Source organism: Sorex fumeus, unplaced genomic scaffold (assembly GCF_029834395.1).
Source record: "Sorex fumeus unplaced genomic scaffold, SorFum_2.1 ptg000009l, whole genome shotgun sequence".
NCBI lineage: Eukaryota > Metazoa > Chordata > Mammalia > Eulipotyphla > Soricidae > Sorex > Sorex fumeus.
The window spans coordinates 743,407-763,978 of record NW_026606066.1 but is presented as its reverse complement, the minus strand read 5'-3'; the positions used below and the strand labels follow the sequence as shown (position 1 = coordinate 763,978).

The 20,572-nt window shown below is 44.7% G+C and overlaps 1 protein-coding gene across 24 annotated transcripts in view; it reads left to right on the top strand.

Moving 5' to 3' along the window:
• Positions 1-20,572, top strand: part of CLASP1 (cytoplasmic linker associated protein 1) — a 376,782-nt gene that overhangs the window by 91,915 nt on the left and 264,295 nt on the right. For all 24 annotated transcript variants that reach the window (XR_008791890.1, XM_056110448.1, XM_056110468.1 and 21 more), the window contains exons 7-8: positions 6,305-6,402; positions 12,875-12,942. Coding sequence is in view for 23 of the 24 variants with exons in the window: in XM_056110448.1 (XP_055966423.1) it covers positions 6,305-6,402; positions 12,875-12,942 (166 nt within the window). In the remaining variant the exon portion in view is untranslated. The remainder of the gene's footprint in view (positions 1-6,304; positions 6,403-12,874; positions 12,943-20,572) is intronic.

The following is a 20,572-nucleotide window of genomic DNA, read 5'->3' as shown; positions in this document are numbered from 1 at the left end:
GCACCAGGAGGACTTCAGGCTCGGGAGGGGCTCAGTGTGGTCCCAGAGACCTCTTGTCTGTCTAAGCATGGGAAGAAGCCTGGCCTGTATTGCTCCCTTGCGAGCCTGGCATAGGTAGAACAGCAGGACCCCTGGTGCCAGGCAGGCCTGGTCGCAGAAGGCTTGGCGTTCTCTGCCTTCCTCTTCTCTTGACACCTTTGGCTTCTTGAAAGGCTCAGGCATCTACAGAAGCACGAACTTCAGGTCTCAAAATGTCAGAATGCAGCCCCCTGTATCTGTCACCCAGCCCAGCTCAGAAACTAAGACAAAGCCAGTTTTCCATTCGTTTATTTTTTTCTCTCCACCCCATTACTTTGAAGCAAGTTTTAGATTCTTTGCAAACAAATGTTAGGCATCATTTCACTTAATTTTTTTATGTTCTTCGCTTTTTTGATTCTGTAAAGTTTTATTTAAACACGGTAGTTTACAAAGTTGGGCTGGAGCAATAGCACAGCGGGTAGGGCGTTTGTTTGCCTTGCACGCAGCCAACATGGCCGACCCGAGTTCGATTCCTCCGCCCCTCTCGGAGAGCCCGGCAAGCTACCGAGAGTATCTCGCCCGCATGGCAGAGCCTGGCAAGCTCCCCGTGACGTATTCGATATGCCAGACACAGTGACAGCAAAGTCTCAAAATGGAGACGTTACTGGGCCCACTTGAGAAAATTGATGAACAATGGGAGGACAGTGACAGTTTACAAAGTTATTCATAATACAGTCATTTCAGACATTCAGTGTCCCAACACCTGTCCCACCACCAGAGTGACCTTCCGTTTATCAGTGTCCTCTGTTTATCCTTTTGTTTTGTTTTGTCTTTGAGGGAAATTAGACCCTACTCCCCTCTCCTCCCCTTCCATTTGTTGTTTTCTTGTTCACACCCCGTAATGCTCAAGAGTTGCTCCTGGCTCTGCACTCCGGAATTATTCCCGACAAAACAAAACAAAATCTGGGTTTGCCATTTGCAGGGAACTTTCTCTCCAGCCCCAGGGGATGGCCTTCTCTGCGGAGAGTAGCCTCCTGTGCTGCTGGTAGTTCAGGGGAGGACTGTGTTTACTGACATGGAGGCTGTGTCTTCAGGACATGTGGCAGCCTGAGACATCCCACACCACAGGAAGTGTCTGGTGTTCTAGAGCTCTGAATTAACTAACTTCCTTCCTTCCTTCCTTCCTTCCTTCCTTCCTTCCTTCCTTCCTTCCTTCCTTCCTTCCTCCCTCCCCCCCCCTCCCTCCCTCACTCCCTCTCTCCCTCCCTCCCTCCATCACTATGAGGTACAGTTACAGACTTACAAACTTTCATGTTTACGTTTCAGTCATACAGTGATCAAGTACCCATCCTTCTACCAGTGTTCATTCTTCACCACCAATGTTCCCAGTATCCCTCCCACCACACCCTCCCCTCATCCCCCCACCTTGCTCCCTCCTCTGTGGCAGGCACATTCCCTTTTACTCCCTTACTCCTTTAGGGTGTTGTGGTTTGCAGTGCAGGTAGTAAGTGGCCACTGTGTTCGGTCTGTAGTCTACTTTCAGCACGCGTCTCCCATCCCGAGCGGGCCCTCCAAGCACCCTTTATTTGGTGGTCCCTTCTCTAGCTGAGATGCCTTTTCCCCCAGCATGTGAGGCCGGATTCCAAGCTGTGGAGCAATCCTCCTGGTCCTTATCTCTACTATCCTTGGGTGTTAGTTTTCCATTCTGTTACCTTATATTCCACAAATGACTGCAATCCTTCTATGTCTGTCCCTCTCTTTCTGACTCTTTTCACTAAGCATGATACTTTGCATGTTGATCGCTTACATGCAGATTTCATGACTGAGCCCTGAATTCCAGCTCTGTGTCTCGTCAGCCCGCCGGAGGCTGCCCATGAGCATTGCCTCTCTTGGCCAGTGTAAATTGCTCAGGAGTCTGATAACTCATCTTCGAAACCCCAGATCATTTTTTCAGCAGTCTGAGATTGTCCTTGTTCTCATTTCTCCCCGTGGCCGGCCCCAGGCTGTGCTTGCGCCCGTGCTCATGGGTGGAGGAGGTTCCACTGAAACCTCAGACAGGGAAGGTGGGCTGCAAGGAGGCGGCTGCACTGGGCCTTGTGGCTCCTTCCTTCCTGCAAAGCTGACTGGCGCCTGTGCCGGTCTCCGGTGGGGATGTGCAGCTGACTTACAGGTGCCCCTGTCCACACCCCCACCCCTGGGAAGGGAAGTCTCCCTTGACATTTGGGTTCTGAGGGAGCGCTTTCTTCTGACCCCACCTCATGGCTGCATTGTGCTACAGTGAAGAGGGTGGTAGGGCCCGTGGTGAGAGATGGATGCTCAGCACCCGGCCTGGCTGCTCACCTGTCATGGGCCCCAGGACGTGGCCAGCCTTCCAGTGCCCGCATCCCACTCTGCGCCAGCGGGAAGGACAGAGAGCCACCGCAGGCCCTGGACAGCGTCCAGCTCAGGCCTGGCGGGGTGGGGGTGGGGGGGGGCTTCTCTTTCCCAGTCCCAGTGGCCTGAAATGTTGGGCTCTTCCCTACAGTCAGCCCTGGGGGTGGGCACAGGCAGTTCGGAAGCCACTGGGTGGTGTGTCCCCGCGAGTATGACATTGTCCCTGCAGTCTGGGCTGAGCTGCCCTGCTGGATCTTCCCTTCTTACTCGAGCATAGAGCAGAGTAGTGCTGAGGAGAATCTGGTCTCCTGAGAGTCCGGGGTCAGAGGGCGCTAATCCCCTCAACCGGCCTTTGCCCCTCGCGCTTTCACAACCTGTAGGATAAATTACCTACAAGGCAAAGGATGTTTGTCGAAAAATGAAGCAGGTCAATGGTTGTTTTTAGCTGCTGGTCCAGAGTCCGGGGCCAGTGTCCAAAGGTCCCCACCCCTGATGTGGGGAGCCCCACCAGCCTTCGCCCAAAGGGCAGGAGGGATTCACACAAAGCATGTGCTTCCAGCTGTCATGGGAACCGTGTGTGTGGGGGCCCATGGTACATAAGTGTTTTCATTTCACCTTTGGAGTCCAAGTGTCTTGAAAGACTGAATGTGTCACATCCCCGGTACTCTGAGGTGGAGACTCTTTGCTGAGCTTCCGCATTTCCTGTTCATCTGCCCGGGGCCCATACCCGTGCCATTTGTACCAGTCCCCTGCTCCTGTCTTCTGGTCTCGAACATTCAGCTTAGGCAAGAGGAACAGATTATGCTTCGGAGTTTGAAGATTTTCATGCAAGGTTGCATTTTTGCTAAGTGGCCAAGTCAATGCTCAAATTTACTTTTTTGATTTTTTTTTTTTTTGGGTCACACCTAGATTGCACAGGGGTTACTCCTGGCTCATGCACTCAGGAATTACTCCTGGCAGTGCTCGGGGGGCCATATGGGATGCTGAGAATCGACCGTGCGCAAGGCAAATGCCGTACCCACTATGCTATTGTTCCAGCTCCAACTTTTCTGGTTCTAACGCTAGCAATTGCTCCACTCGGTCACCTACACCCTATGACGCTGAATTTTCTAAGTAGCAACTGGGAGGACTAATCACTCTTTAAAGATGGGACTGGTTCAGGCTGGAAACGGAGCTCAATTGTAGATCCCGTGGGTTTGAGCCTCGGCCCCCCACCCCCTCCTTCACCTCCCCCAGGAAGTAGAGATGTGATTGGTTTGGAACAAATACACCACTGGGATGTAAACAGGTGCCACACTTATTCCTGACACTCAGGATGCTAGAGGAGTAGACACTCCTTTGTAACATAAGTACATTTGGACACAGAATTGTTCCCGGCCATGAGAAATTCTCTTCAAAAATAAACAAAATCTGGGTGAGTGAGCTTAGTTGCTGTAAAATCATGTCATAGATGACTGATAGGTTGGGTGACTTAAAAGATGGCAGTATTTTCTTCTCAGTTCCGGGGGGCTGTAAGGTGGGGCTCATAGACATTACATGGGTGGGGTTAGGGGACAGCTTCTTTGCCAGCCTGCAGACAGCCCCCACCTCACTGAGCGCTTTACCCCACACTTGCGTATGTGAGGAGAATGGCACACGCCCTTTGGTGTGCATTATTATCTAGAGAAATAGTCGTTTTGAGGCTGGGGATATGACTCAGGTAGAGCACATACCTTGCTCTGAGTTTGAGTTCCAGCAGTGCATGTCCACCACCACATACTGCTCCCTAGTACGGCCTGAGCGCTGTACGATGAAACCCTATAAGAAGGGGAGAAGGGGCTGGAGCAACGGTATAGCTGGCGGAACTTTTGCCTCGTACTCAGCTGACCTAGGTTTGATCCCTCTCATTCCTTAGGCTTCTCCGGAGCCCGCCAGAAGTGATTCCTGAGCACAGAGCCAGAAGTAGCCCCAGAGTATCACTGGGTGTGCCCCCCCCCCCAAAACATAACAAAGAATCTTTTTCCTGTCAGACCCTCACTATTATGGTCTCATCTAACTTTAAAAGCCTTGGAGCGATAGCACAGCGGTAGGGCGTTTGCCTTGCACGCAGCCAACATGGCCGAGTTCGATTCCTCCGTCCCTCTCGGAGAGCCCGGCAAGCTACCGAGAGTATCTCGCCCGCACAGCAGAGCCTGGCAAGCTCCCCGTGATGTATTCGATATGCCAGACACAGTAACAACAAAGTCTCCAATGGAGACGTTACTGGGCCCGCTCGAGCAAATCGACGATCAACGGGAGGGCCTTAATCTTACAGGCCTTGTTTCAAAATTCAGTCACATTGAGACTGAGGGGTTCAACATAAATTTGGTGGATGCAGTTATCTATAGTGTAAGCTTTTGGTAAAAAGATAATATGGCTTGGTATTTGCCTTTTTTCTATCTAAAGGGGGAAAATGGTCACTTGCCCTGTGTCGTACTGTCACGGAAGTATTTAGAATGGGATATTTTGCTTGTGTTGCACCTTCTTTTTTCCTTTCTATTCTTTGTTTCTTTGATTTTTGATTCTTCGGTTTCAAGCCCAGACCTCAGATTGCTTGAGGCCAAATCTAAAATTATGTGATAACCTTGAATCACTTTTGCCTCTTTCCCCATCCCTCTCTACTTCGCCCTACTCCTACCTCCATAACTAGCCTTGGCAGTGTCTATTTTCTTCCTGTCTTTCACTTGAAAAGTTTTAAACTTAGAGGAGAAAGTGAAGAATAATAGAGCAGATTCCCGTTTTCACCAGTTAGCATCTTGTCATTGTTTTCTAGCTTTCTGTAAATCTGTACATGTGAATGCACATAGAGAAGTAATGTGTTTTTCTTGAAGCTGTCCAGAATTACCTTACAGCTATGGTATTTTAATCCCTAGATATTTTGGTGTGTCTCCTAATCACACACATATTTTGGTATAACCACATGTCATTTTCACATCCAAGAAATTCGTGATTGATACAGTGATAACATTGGATATACAGAGTCCATACTCAAATTTCCCCACGCTGTTTTTGTTTTTTCCTCTCATTTGGGACTTGTTTATTTTGCTTTCTAGCTTGGTTTTGTGTTTGGTCAAGAGCTTGTTCTTCTTGAAGCTTATGGATGCAGCTGTGCTTTCCTTGCAGAACCAGAACCTGTCTGGTAAAATGCTGGTCTAAGCACATTCTCTCCTCTTCCATGAAACATTTCTTGGTATTAGTTTATGTTTTTATGCCCTCCCTTAATGGTGGTATTAAATCTTTGCGTGTGTGTGTTTTTTTTAATTTTTAAAATTTTGGGCCACACCTGGTGGTGCTCAGAGGACCGTGTGTTACCAGGGATTGAACTGGGGTTGGCTACATGCAAGGCAAGCGCCTTACTGCTATACTATTTCTTTGGCCCAATCTTTGTATTCTTATTTAGGTAATATTTACTACATTCTGCCCTGTATTTATGTATGATTATAACTAGGACTTATGGAGTTCTCTTACTTTTTCGTGTTTAGAACTCTGGGCATCTTGAATATGGAGCTCTTTATAATCTGCACTGACCATTTCATTTTTGTTTAAGTATTTAATGCTTTAAAGATGTTTTATTTGTAGTACAATCATTGTAGTGTTTCCCATTTTGGGAAGATGAGTTTCCTGACAGGTCTTTGAAGAATAAAAAGAACCAAGGGATATGTATTTTAACATGGACACAGCGTTGGGACCTAAAGTTTTCTCTTCTTGGGAATTGTACCCATAGAGTGAAAAGTTCAACATGGCTTTATCCAGTACAGTGCAAATAAGGGATGCTATTCATAGCTGCACTAATAAATTGGTGACAGAGTTGAGGTGCTGTGTAGTCTTTGGGTCCCAGCAGGAAGTGCTATGGAGTGACACTGAGCAGCACTAAGTTCTCTTCTTTTTCCTCTAGGTTCGGGACGCAGCAATAAACAGCTTAGTGGAAATTTACAGACATGTAGGAGAACGTGTGAGGGCAGATCTCAGTAAAAAAGGATTACCACAGTCTCGGTGAGTTCAGCTGTTTTTCCTCTCTTCTGTTCTTTCCCTCCTCTTTTTTTTATTCAATATCTTGAATTGCACGACTTAATTTGTTGTAATTTTCCTTAGATAATGTTTGGTTGGATCTTGTCCAGGTCCCCCCATCCTATTTCTGTCTGAGTCCCATCTCTGTCACATCTCTAGCCAGGTCCCATGCTATATATTTTTTTTCCCCATGCTGTATTTTAAAGATGCCAGAAGTATATTTAATGCAAGCAATATGGAAATGTTTGGCATTCTTTTGGTTCACAGAGTTCTTTGGCTTGTATAGAATAGTTGCTTAGAATATTTTGTTTGGGGCCTGGAGTGATAATCTAGCCGGTAGGATGCTTGCCTTGCACGTGGCCAACCTGGGTTCAATCCCCATATAGTCCTTGAGTCTCAGTAGGAGTGATCTGTCTCTGAGCTCAGAGCCCAAAGTAAGTTCTAAGCATGCTGAATGTGATTCCCCAAACCAAAATAAGTAAATAGATTTTGTTAGAATGAATGAAACCTTCACACAACGAGTCTGTATTGAGACATAGAGTAATTCTGAAAGACCTCTTTAAAATGAGAGATGTTTTCATTTTTCTGTTCCTAGATGCCAGTCTCAATATTGAGAAAGTAGCGCATTTTCACAAATTCAAGGCAGTGGGAGTCCACAGATGTCTCTGCTGCCAGAATTTCTAAGAAAACAAAGAACAATTGGATGCCTATCACTTTAACCATGAAAGAGACACCTCAGAGTAAAATCAAGTGTGTCCCACCCCACCCTTTAAGAGACACAGTGCTATGAAAATCCCGGCAAGTTATGGAAAGTTGGACTAGACTCAGAGCAGCTTTTGGGAGCCCGTCTGTGTGTCTGTGAAAACAGCGCAGCCCAGAGACTTAAACTGACTTAAGCAGCTTTAAGCCCTTAGTAAGAGTCATGACAAAGATTGGAACCCTTGAGTTGCCCCGCCACGGGCGGCTCTCCGGCACGGCCATGGCACCAGACGCACAGAAGCCAATCTCGTAATTATCCGGCTCTTGGCAGAAATCCCTCCAGATTTAATTAATAAAGTATCAGAAATCCAAAATCTTATGGTTTTCATAAAAAAAATATTGGAACCCTTTTGTTCAAATTCTCCTTTTAGGGTCTCTACTGCATGGCACAGAGGTAGGGTGTTTGCCTTGCATGCGGCTGACATGGCCAACCTGAGTTTGATTGCTCCGCCCCCTTCGGAGAGCCCGGCAAGCTACCGAGAGTATCTCGCCCGCACGGCAAAGCCTGGCAAGCTCCCCGTGACGTATTTGATATGCCAAACACAGTAACAAGAAGTCTCACAATGGAGACGTTACTGGGCCTGCTTGAGCAAATCGATGAACAATGGGAGGACAGTGCTATAGACAGTGCTACTCCATGGTACAGAGTTTTTGGAATAGTGAGTATCTAGATACAGGCTAGAATAGGAAATACATAGGACTCCTGTTTTGACGGCCATTTCTCATATTGGAAGGGATGGATCCCTTGTCTTCAAGTCAGGGTTCCATTGAGTATGCAAATAGGCTACTATTTTGTAGTCATATCTAACTTTCATGACTTAGACTTTGTCTTATTGACTCAAGGCAGGAAAATTAGGAATAACACTGCCCTTTTTGCCCCTTTTTTTTTTTAATTTAGACTGAAAGACAATCTGGGAAACCGGAACTAGAGGTCTCTTTTTTATTTTTAAATTCTGTCTTTGTCTCTCAGCCTTTTGGTCTTTGAATACTTGGTGAGAAAACTCCAAGCAGAAATGCATATTTAAGGACCACAGTTCCTCATAAGCTGGAGGGGTTGGGGGACACAGCTGAGGTGGGGGAGGGGTGGCAGAGGCTGTTCAGTTGTGACATCAGTGGCATTGTTAGGACACAGGTGTTGCGCGGGTGAGACACTCTGTAGCTCCGGAAGGCCTCCAGTATGCTCAGAGCTCCTGGTGGCCCCAGGTCATGAACGGGCCACCTGACACCGTGGAGTTTGAAGGTTCCTACAAGCAAGCGAATGGGCACAGGGAAATGACATGGTGAAGCTGAAATTAGAGACGTGAGTAGAGGACAGCTCCAAAGGCCTGAGCCCGCAACCCGGGCCTGCCTTGTGTCCGTGACCGTGGAGTTTTCACAGAGTGGATCCCAGCAGCTCACTGGCCCACACTGGCTCTGTGCTGAGCCCAAGTGCTCCCAGAGGATGAACGTCCCAGTGGAAGCTCTGTCCCTTCAGATTCTTTTATTATTATTATTGTTATTATTACTGTAGCACTGTCCTCCCATTGTTCATCAATTTGCTCGAGTGGGCCCAGTAATGTCTCCATTGTGAGACTTGTTGTTACTGTGTTTGGCATATCAAATACATTACAGGGAGCTTGCCCAGGCTCAGTAGCTTGCCGGGCTCTCCGAGAGGGGCAGAGGAATCGCGGAGGAATCGAACCTGGCTCGGCCAGCCGGCCTTGAGCAAGGCAAACGCCCTACCGCTGTGCTATCGCTCCAGCCCTATTACTACTATATTATTATTAATAACAGAGAGAGCAGGAGGAGCTGTTGAGCCACACCTGGCAATGTTCAGGGACTTCTTCCAGCGCAGTGGGGGGGTCACTCCCAGCACTGTTGGGGGACCAGATGGTACTAGGGATAGAACCAGGGCCCACATCCTGTAAGAATTTCTGGGAGACCTTAGCACACCTGTGTGACTCACCCAGAGAGGGTTTAGAAAGCTGGTGCCTGGTTTCCTTTTGACTTCAGCCCAGCACCTTTCCCTTTGGTACTTTTTTTTTTTGTACTATTACTACTATTTTTTGGGTCCTTTTGCTATACTAATCATAATTGGAATGTGACTATACTTTGGAAATTTCAAGACTGCCTAATGCATATTTATTTATTTATTTACTTACTTATTTTCACTTTGAGAGGTCACACCCGGCAGTGCTCAGGGGCTACTCCTGGCTTTCCAGTCAGGAGTTAATCCTGGCAATGCTCAAGGGATGTAGAGCTCGAATGTGGGTGGGCCACATGCAAGGAAGGCAACCGCCTTACCCCCTGTACTATGGCTCTGGCCCCGCCTAATGAATTTTTAAACCCTAGAGGTGGACTTGGTGCCTGTGAGGGTTATACCACACCCCCACCTCCACTCCAGCAACTCTGAGAATTGATTTGAATAAGATCCCAAAGGCAGTTAAAACTAGAGCTGCAGCTCGACTCCTGTTCTTTTTTTTTCCCCTCTGTGTGGGCAGGGTTGGGCCACATGCGGGGGGGTCTAGGTGATTACTCTTGGCTCTGTGCCTAAGGATCACTCCTGGCAGTGCTTAAGGATCACATAGGGTGCCAGAGATGGAACCTGAGCCAACCCTGTGCACGGCAAGCACCCTACCCACTGTACATCACTCTTACCCATACTCTCGTTCTTTCCATGACTGTCCTCCTTTTCTGAAAAACCGACAAACAAAAAACTTATTTGAAAAAAAGTAACACAAACATTTAGGCCTCTATCAATAGGAATGAAGATTTATGCAATATCCAGATACTTAAAATTCTTTCTAAAAGTTCTGACTCAAATGGTGCATTATAGGCACTGGAGCGATAGCACAGCGGGTAGGGCATTTGCCTTGCACTTGCACGTGGCCAACCCGGGTTCAAATCCCCAGCATCCTGTAAGGTCCCCTGAGCACCGCCAGGAGTTAATTCTTGAGTGCAGAGCCAGGAGTAACCCCTGTGCATCGTCAGGTGTGACGCACAAAAAAACAAAACAAAAAGAAAAAAATGGTGCGTTATTCATCTAGGACAACGGAACTGCATAGTTTGCCACCACTATTATAAAGCTCTGGCGAACACTGTGCTTAGCGAACTTAGTTCTGAGTTCTTAAGACTTTATTCTGATGAAAGATGTGGGAACCTCATGTTTCTTTATATTCATTGCATGACATTTAGCAAGATCCAGTACTGTGAGAATCAAAGACTGGCTAATGCCTTCATTTTGTCCAGGATATGTCCAAACAATGGTATTTTGAAAGAATGATGCCATTGTTAGGGAAATGCTGGGCCTTGCATTATGTGACTCCAAGTGGTCAGTGCAGTTGTGTATTCCAGAAAATAATTTGATTTGTCTATTGAGCAGTGTCCCTGGTCCAAAGATCCATGTTAGTTTTTGTTCATCTGAGGAAATGGTGATTGGATGGTAATGATTAGTTACCTGTTCTTTTGGATGTTTAAAGTTCGTTGGGGTTAGGTTTAGGCAAATTCTGTTCTCAAGACAGGCATTTTCTATGATCATTAAAGCTAGCAGGTAAAAATTATTTATAGTGAATGTTTTGTTGGTGTAAAACTGTAACAAAACCAATTTACTTGACTTTTCAGGGTGTTAGTTTTGTGTGTGTGTGTGTGTGTGTGTGTGTGTGTGTGTGTGTGCGCGCGCACATATGTTTTGGTTCATCTCCATCAGTGCTCAGGAGATCACTTGTTGTGGAGAATCAATCAAACAGGGTCGCAGCTAGTTCCTGTTACAAACCTCCATTTGATAGGGTGGTGTTGACTTGGAATAACACAGGAGTGTGAGAGTTGAGGGATTCTGAATCCACATGTATGTGTCACCAAACTTCTTTTCATTGTTCTCATACTTGCCAGTTGCAGGTAGTGTAAATAGACACTATCTTACATAGTCTACAGACTTTTCCCTTTTGTTCCATGAACAGAATAAACATCTCCTTCCAGTAATTTCAGAAATAGCCAGACTAGAAATATTTTCCAGGCACTTACTTGCACATATGCGAGTGTGTTCACTTCAGTGGGTTTGGCTATGACTCAGTGAAATGGTTACTCGGACCGGACATGTCTTAGCATCCAGAGTCATGAAATTACTTGGGGGCTTGTCACACTATTCTAGATCTTTTTTTTTCTTTCTTTTTGCGAAAAGGAAGGTAATGGAACGATCATCAGAAATTGCTTCTAAGCATCTTTGCAGATCTTGAGTCACCTGGATTTGCAAGTGAGCGATGTTTCACAGATCCCAAGGAGACAGACTGACTTGCAGCTGATGTCAACTTGGATTAATTGATGGGGGTACATGTAACAGTTCTGAGATGGCTTCTGAGGACTTTTATAGGTTTAGAAGGATGGGCTATAAAGAAGTACAAGTTCTAGTGGTGCTCCACACACTTAGCATCTGTCCAACTCAGGGCAATCCATTCATTAAGACCAGAACGTGAATAACTGCAGTTTCCTTGTAGGGAGGATAGGGACAAGACTGAGGTGTTGGCGTTCTCATGCTGGGATATAATTGTCCCTACGTGATGTGCTGTCCGTGTGTACCGAATATCATATTCTGACATTGGGTAGGTTTCCACCCTACACAGGGAGCTTCCATTCTGGTTGTGAGAAAAGGCACCTGTATTTGACTAGACTAGAATTTTCATGATGGATAACTTGGAAGAAACTGCACATTTTTAATTTGTCTGGCCTCTGAAATTTGTCATGTCTCTGAAATAGGTTAAATTGCAAGAGGATTTCGTTGACGTTTCTACTAGCAGGCTTATTCCACTGTACACATGAATCTTTCCTAGGAACGTCTTTTTTTTTAATCGCCCCCCCCCCCCCCCGTTTTCCTCTCACTTTTGGTTCACTAGGATGGAATATATTAGCCAGATCAAGAGCTTTTGCTTCAATTGTAATGTCAAAAGTGAAAATGATTCATTAATAGAAAATGTCATTCAGATTTGTGAAGCTGAAGATCATTCAGTCACAATGTTTGTTTCTAGAGAAATTATAGCTCTTTGGAATTTAGCATAAGTCACTGAGAAGCCTTTGTGTTGTAATACAGTACATTTTGAAACTCTCGATTTAAGAAATTGACAATCTGGGGCTGGAGCAATAGCACAGCGGGGAGGGCGTTTGCCTTGCACGCAGCCGACCCGGGTTCCATTCCCAGCATCCCATATGGTCCCCCGAGCACCGCCAGGAGTAATTCCTGAGTGCATGAACCAGAAGTAACTCCTGTGCATCGCCGGGTGTGACCCAAAAAGAAAAAAAAAAAAAGAAATTAACAATCTGTGTTTAGAAACTGAGAAAAAGACACTTTGTTAATGTATGCATTTTGTGTAAAGTACTCAGTTTAATACAGTGTTTTAAAGCACACTGTATATTTATTTATATGTCTGACTGGCAATTTCACCCATTTTTGGTCATCTTAATTGTATTGATCCTTTATTAATTTTATATATTTGTTGTTTCGAGGATTGAGATCTTTGTGACTAGCCCTTTGCCAGTATTTGGACCATCCTAAGAGCTTTATTATTGTTTACTATTGTTTAATACTATTGTGATTACTTTTTGTTATTAGGGTGGGGATATGATTTTAGGGTTAAAAGATTCAGGTTCAAGTTAGTGTTTTACATAGTTTTCTATAAATAATGATGCATGATGGTATGTATACATATAAATGTATGTATTTTCTACACAGGTTGAATGTGATTTTTACAAAATTTGATGAAGTCCAAAAATCTGGGAATATGATACAATCTGCAAATGGTGAGTAGAAGCTGTCAGCCTATTTTTGCCCTTCAGTTTTATGCCAGGAATTTTGTGCGATTTCCGAAGAGGTGGGCTTGGTTTCTTCACAAGAGCATCTGTGTATTCAGAGATAACCTCCATTTAACTGTCCTCGCCAACTCAAAACTATTGAGTTGTTACTGGCTTTTTCTTAATTTATATTGAATCTTGTTGAGTCGACTTTTCAAAAATATATCTAGAATCCTGGTGACAGTTACCGTCACTGTCACTCTCTTCCTATATAAACTGTTGTGTCTTACTGGTGCTACTGTAGTAACCTCCAAATCAATATCTTTGCTGTTACTCTCTCAGATATTGTTGCGTCAGTTTTTCTCCACAAACCAGAGCAATTCTTTTAGGACGTAACGAATGATGTTAATCCTTGTTTAGAATTCTGTGAAGGTTTCCCTGTAGGTAGGAACTCCAGCTCAGTAATCCACTGAGCCATGCGTGATTTGATGTCAACACTGTTCTGATGTCATCTTAGATGGTTGGTTCTTTTGAGACATTCTCATAGCTTAAGCCTCCCACTGGTCCCTTCACTAATTTTTAACATTCTGAGCTTCTCCTACTACAGCGACCCTTGTGCTTATCATTTCTTCTACTTGAAACGTTTGTCCCCAAGTGTCACTATGGCCCTTTTCCTTATCCTTTTAGGACTTGGTAGCTGTATCACCCGATTATAGAGATTGTCCAGAATATCAGTTCTTTGTTCTAAGGGCCCTTTGTACTTTATTTGATTTTCCTTCTCCTTCTGAACAAACATCACTGCAGACATTTTTGTTTGTTTATTCATAATGATAAGAGCTTTGTTTTATTCCTTTTGTTTTAAGTGCTTTAAAAAGTTCCTGGTGGGGCGAAGTGATAGTGCAGTGAGTAGGGCGCTTGCTTTGCACACAGCCAACCCAGGTTTGATCCACAGCACCACATATGATACCCTGAACCCTGCCAAGAATGTTACCTGAACAGAGCCAGGAGTAAGCCCTTAGCGCCACCAGGTGTGGCCCCCAAACAAACAAAAGATCCTGGAATGGGTAGAAATGCAGCAAAAATAAATAAGTTAAATAAAGTGAAGCAAAAATATTTTTATTGAAAGAGGTTTGAGAAAGGGGGGAGAGGAAGAGGGGAGAGAACACAAACTTCTCCAGGGAGGGATTTAACAATTGTGAAATAAGTGAAATACAGGCTTGAATTGTGACCGATGATCTCCAGTGTCTGTGTTCCTTTCATTATGCTTGATAATGTTCTTGGAAGATAAATGGATAATTCCAGAAGGGGAGAGGGTAAAGTGAACATGAAATTATCAAAGAGTCAGATGCCATCAAAATTGTTTCTTTTTCTGGGTGCCTCATTTTTTTATAGCTGTTTTAGGATTATTAGAGAGCTTCACATTTCAAAATGTGAAGATCTCAGCATGTGAAAAACTAAGTAATATCACTTAAGGCAGTTTAATATAGAAGTACGTAGCAGGGACAGAATTCAGATCTTTAGGATCTATATAGCTACCATTATCAGTGAGAAATTTGGCTTCAGATTTCATTCAAGAAATAAAATGCTTGATGTGCCCAAAATGATTTTATAAGCTGTTTTTTTATTTGTAAAATTACAGTATTAAAAGAACCAGTAAAAAATTTTAAAATATAACTTAATTCAGCCACTAATAGTATATATTTTTAATTTTCTTTCTTTTATTTTTTTTGGGGGAACCACACTCAAAAGTGCTCAGCTTATTCGTGGCTCAGGGATCATTTACTCTTGGTAGGGCTTAGGGGAACCTTATGTGGTGTCAGGGATTAAGCCCCCGTCAGCCTTGTGACAGGCAGTTGCCTTACCCTCGATCTTATTGCTCTGGCCTCTCATTTTTCATATATTCTATTAGAACTCATTTTTCTATAACTGTATGTGTGTAATTTTAACTACAGCAACAGTTTTGTAAATTCACTCCCTACTTTTTTGTTGTTGTTGTTGTTGTTTGGGTCACACCCGGCAATGCACAGGGCTTACTCCTGGCTCTTCACTCAGGAGTTACTCCTGGCAGTGCTCAGAGGACCATCTGGGATGCTGGGAATCGAGCCTGGGTTGGCCGCGTGCAAGGCAAATGCTGTATCGGCTGAGCTATTGTTCCAGCCCCTCACTCCCTACTTTAATGTATACTTTTAAATATAGAAACGTATATCTCCTTCTACCTGCTGTGATATGACTCCGGGCCCTACGTGTGCTTTTAAAAACATGTTGTAGGTAAAGCTAGAATCATCTCTGACCTTAGGTCCTGCTCCAGTGGTGAGTGGGCTTGACTGTGGGTACAGGGGCTGCCAGCACGTCAGCTGCACACACGCTTTTGTTCCTGAGCTGGGGATATTTGTTTGATTCCGTTTGCCACTTGTTGCTACTAATACAAAGTGCAGGGCAAGTAGGTGATTGAGTGAAGCAAATGTATGTCTTGTAGCTTATATTGAAACTCTGAAGCGAGGTTAGAAAACTACACACCAAGATCATAAATGTCCACACAATTGTAAACACATTTCCTAAACTTAAAAAAAAAAAGAGCATCTCTGAAACAAAATCTTATTTTAACACTGGCACTGGGAGGAGGATCACGTCCATGTTGAAATCCCTGCCTAGAAGTGATCTGATCTCTCTCTGCATACAGCAAATAAGATTTTGTCATATCAAAATCTTGGATTATCAAGATTTTGGAATATCAAAGTCCTGAGCCAGAGCGATAGTACTGTAGGTAGGGTGCTTGCCTTGCACGTGGACAGCCCTGGGTTCGATCCCTGGCCTCGCATATGATCCCCTGAGCACTGCCAGGAGTAATTCCCAAATGCAAAGCCAGGAGTAAGTTCTGAGCATCACTGGGTGTGGTGCAAACTCTGCCCCTCTCCCCCACAAAGATTGCCTCTGTGTTTCATTATTTCTGTGTTTGTGTGTATGAACATGTAATTGCCCAGATTGGCTATATATGTGGCATAAGGGTAGAGCTGAGGAGGAAAGTTGTGATTTTGGAGTGATCTTGCTTCCCTTTAGTATGTTAAAATTGCCAGTGACTTGTCTTTACATTCTGAACTTGATCCTAGGCCTTTTCCTTCTATAAGTGCTCATTCCATTTCATTGCGCTGTTATATTTTCATGCTGCTGGAATTGAATTCAGGGCCTCACCACATGATACCTGCACTCTGCCCCTGAGCCACTTGCCTCTTGACCATAGCGAGCCTCAGTGTAATAACTCAACACCTGCCTGATGGACCTTTTCCATCTGAATGTCCTAAGTCCCTGCATCTAGATACAGAGACATACACTGTTTTCTGTTGGAAGACAAAGACACAAAAGCAACGAAATATATCTAACTCCCATAATCTTTCTGTGATTTCTATCAGTGATTGCATCATTGTCCATTTAGACAAGGAAATAAAGTTGTGGCTGTAACCTCTGATGCCTCTCTTCCTCACCTCCCATGTATGTCATCACTGATTTCTTTGTAATTTTTGGTTGGTGTCTGTATGGGGTCACATCTGGCGGTGCTCAAATGAGATCCATGCAGTGTCAGGGATTGAACCTGGCTTCTGTGTGCAGAGTATGTGCGCTGGCCCACTATATCATCTCCTTAGTTCTGTTTCATTTCTCCCCTTTTCTTTTACTGCTCAGGTAGCCTAGGGACCGTTCCCACAAAATGCTCGGCCAGCCAGCCCAGATGATTCAGTACTGAGGATGTGGGCCTCCCCAGTTAAGCTTGGTGGCTTTGAGGGGGGACTATCCCTGGTGGTGTCATGGAGGCATCTCTCCTGTGTTCTCTCTCTCCAGCCTCAGGATTCCTTGGATTTGAACTCATACATACATATATATATATATATATATATATATATATATATATTTGTGGGCTGGAGCGATAGCACAGCGGGTAGGGCGTTCGCCTTACAAGCAGCCAACATGGCCAACCCGAGTTCGATTCCTCTGCCCCTCTCGGAGAGCCCGGCAAGCTACCGAGAGTATTCGATATGCCTGACACAGTAACAACAAAGTCTCCAATGGAGACGTTACTGGGCCCGCTCGAGCAAATATATATTTGTATTCATCTGCTGCTAACTTCTCTTCCTCATTCTGATCACCGCAGTTCTGCTTTGGCTACACGATTAAAATAGCCTTTTATCACTGCCTCCCTGCTTGCCTCTCCAATCTGTTCTTCAGTTGTAGAACTTTCCCAGAATGAGAACTTAACTTTTTTTTTTATCTCCAAATAAAAACTGCTAAATGAGACTAAAAGTAAAGTAAAGTAAAGGCCCTCCCGTTGATCGTCGATTTTTGCTCGAGCGGGCCCAGTAACGTCTCCATTGGAGACTTTGTTGTTACTGTGTCTGGCATATCGAATACTCTCGGTAGCTTGCTGGGCTCTCCGAGAGGGGCGGAGGAATCGAACTCGGGTCGGCCATGTTGGCCGCTTGTAAGGCGAACGCCCTACCCGCTGTGCTATCGCTCCAGCCCTAAAATTTGATTTGATTTATCAGATCAGATCAAATGAGACTAAGATTAAAAAAAAGACTACTCTCCTTTTTCCTTTACTCAGGGCAATTTTTAAAAGCCCTGTGAATAGTTCCTGTGCCTTATCTTGATGTCAGTTAAGATTTCAATTTTTCAAATGTTGGAGCAGGTTGGCCATTACTGTTTGAGGTGGACGCATCTGTAGCCCACGATGTGGATAAGCTCAGCTGAACGAGGCTCCGAGTGGGAAAGTCTGTTCAGTCTCTCCCGTTGCTTCCTTATTTAGGAGATTTCAAATGAACATAAAAAAGAAAATAGAGAAGGAGGATAAATCGTTTCCATATAGCCGTGACTTAACTTCAACAGTAATCAGTACTTGGACAGTTTTTACATCAATGCCAGCAGCATGAAAAATACAACAGCGCAATAAAATGGAATGAGCACTTATAGAAGGAAAAGGCCTAGGATCAAGTGTTTAGAATGTAAAGACAAGTCACTGGCAATTTTAACATACTTTTTATATCAGAAGTAAGGTGTTGTGGTAAATGACACACATTGTAACATATCATTGGAGTCTGTTTTAAGCAATGGATGTCTCCCTTTCTATATCCTTCTTGTAGGAACATCATGCAGAAAAGGAGCTTCAACTCTAAAATTAACATATTCTTTTCAAGTATTTTGTAAGCAGAAGCCAGCCTGTTAGTATGCCTTTTTCTAAAACAAAAAGGAAAAAAATTGTAATTTGTTTTTTTACCAAAAGAAAGGGAAAACAAACCCATTAAATTAAGCACCATGTTAATTATATAATGAGTGCAATAGGATTCCATGAAGTCCCAAAAAAGGTCTTGTTTGGGGGGTCATACCTCTAGGGTCCCGCTAGGGGGACCAAGCAGTGCCATTGGTGGAACCATTGAGCCATTTCCCTGACTCTGAAGAGGCAACTTTCTCCTGTCCCTGCACATGTTTAAAAAAAACAAGATGAGTTGTTTTTGTTTTTTTTTTAACCCCACTCTGGCAGTGCTTAAGGGTTACTCTCTGCTTCGTGCTATAGGGGGACTTCTGGTAAAGTTTAGGGCAACCACGTGGTGCTGGGTATCAAAATCAGGTCTCCTGTGTGCAAAACACCTTCCCAGCCCCCTTGAACTAGATCTCTGGTGCACTTTTAAAAATATAAATCTGTTCTGAAGCATGACCTTGTCATCAGGCTGTACCGCACCTGCTCTGTCGCCACTTCCCAGCTGCCCAGCCCTGACCGGGTCTCCTCCAAGTCTCCCTCTCCCCATGGTCTCTGTCTCCACCCCCCCCCCCTTTCCCTCCCATAGAATCTCTGTCCATTTTTTCTTTTTTTCTTTTAAGAGACAACTTCACACCTTTTTGAGGTTAGCCCAGCCCATTGTTTCCTCCTTTGGAAAGTTTTCCCTGCTAATCACTCCCCAAGAAACCCTGGTTTCCACTGGATGCATGTTTGACTCCTGTTCATCTCTGTGATTGGCCTCCTGAGTATCGGCTGTCACTGTGTCCTGTTCTTGTTTGTTGAGCCCCTGGACACTGTCCTCTGTTGACCATCCAATTGAGTCCCCTCTCGTCAGTTGATTGATAGGAGTCACTCTTTCCCCTTCTTGCTCAGGAATAAAGCATGAGCGTTGTGCCTGTAAAGTCCTTGTGTTCTTTTCCTTGTTCCTGTGGATTCTTACGTACCAGCAGGATTCTGGAGCGTTGAGCGTGAGTGTTAGAACTGAGGCAGAGCGGAGTGAGATAGAGATGGGCAAGATGGGGCTCATGTCCAGGTTATAGGCATTTGAATCAGCAGAAAGCCGCCTCATGTGATTAACACTGTGTGCTCAGGCTGAACTGAGAAGAAGGTGCCCAGGAAGTGACTCTGTCTCTGTGCTGGGAGACAATCAGCAGCGATCCCAGACATACGCTGAGTGACAGGTGGCGACCATGAGTTTGGCTCTTCACTTGGAAGTGTGTGTGCCCACATTCTCCTGCAGGGAAGCGTGGTCAGTGTTCAAGAGAATCCGAGATAAGTTTGGCCGTCTTTTCTCCACAGGAAAGGTGTCTAGCTCCAAGGCTTTGAGCAAAGGACATAATTTTGGTGAAAGCTGAGTGGGAGGAGAGAGAGGCATGTAGTGTCACTGATCAAACTGGGGCTATCTGTGTGCAAACAAAGGAAATTTAAGAATTGTGTTCACCCTAGAGGATATGCAGTGGCATGTGATTGGACTTTGGTTTGCCTTTTTTTAATGACAGATGATGTCAGACGTATTTTTGTGTGTTTACTGTCCATTTTGCGTGGGGGATAGAGGCACATCTGACACTGCTCAGGGGCCACTCCCAGGGGTGCTTGAGGGAAATCTTGTAGGGACCCAGGAACTACATGTGCACAACAGGGACGCTTCTTTTTATTATTATTACTCTTATTATTATTATTTTTAATCAATGTGAGATACAGTAACAAAGCTTTCCTGCTTGAGTTTCAGTCATACAATGATCCGTACAATGGCCCAACCCTCCGCCAGTGCACATTTTCCACCACCAAGGTCTCCATCCCACCCCTTCCCCTGCCTCTATGGCAGACAATCCCCCCATACTCTCTTTGTATTCCTTTTTTATGAATAGTATAAGAAGTCACGTGCAAGAGCAGCTGTGTGCGCCTAGAATTCTAAAATTTTAGATAATTAGGGTATAGAGACATCGAGGCAGCGAGCTGCTCTGTTTGGAGATTCTTTTTGTGTGTCTCTGGATCATGGCCCTTAAGGAGGCAGTTTGTGGGTGTGACCTACCAGGTTCCCTGGGGATGGGGGAGGGCAGGGATGAGAAGGACCGGCCTGTCCCCTAAGGGACCCTTCTTAAAGGGGAAGACGGAAATGTGCTGAGGGGAGGAAAGTTACTTCATCTGGCTTTACTTATAGACGATCCTTTTTCAAAACCAGTGTTAAAAAATATTTCAGAGGCTGGTGGACATGGAGAGTATCATGCTGAGTAAAATGAGTCCAAAAGAAAAGAGGGACAGATATAGAATGACTGCATTCATTTGTGGTAGCACTGTAGCACTGTCTTCCCATTGTTAATCGATTTGCTCGAGCGGGCACCAGTAACGTCTCCATCATGAGACTTTTGGCATATCAAA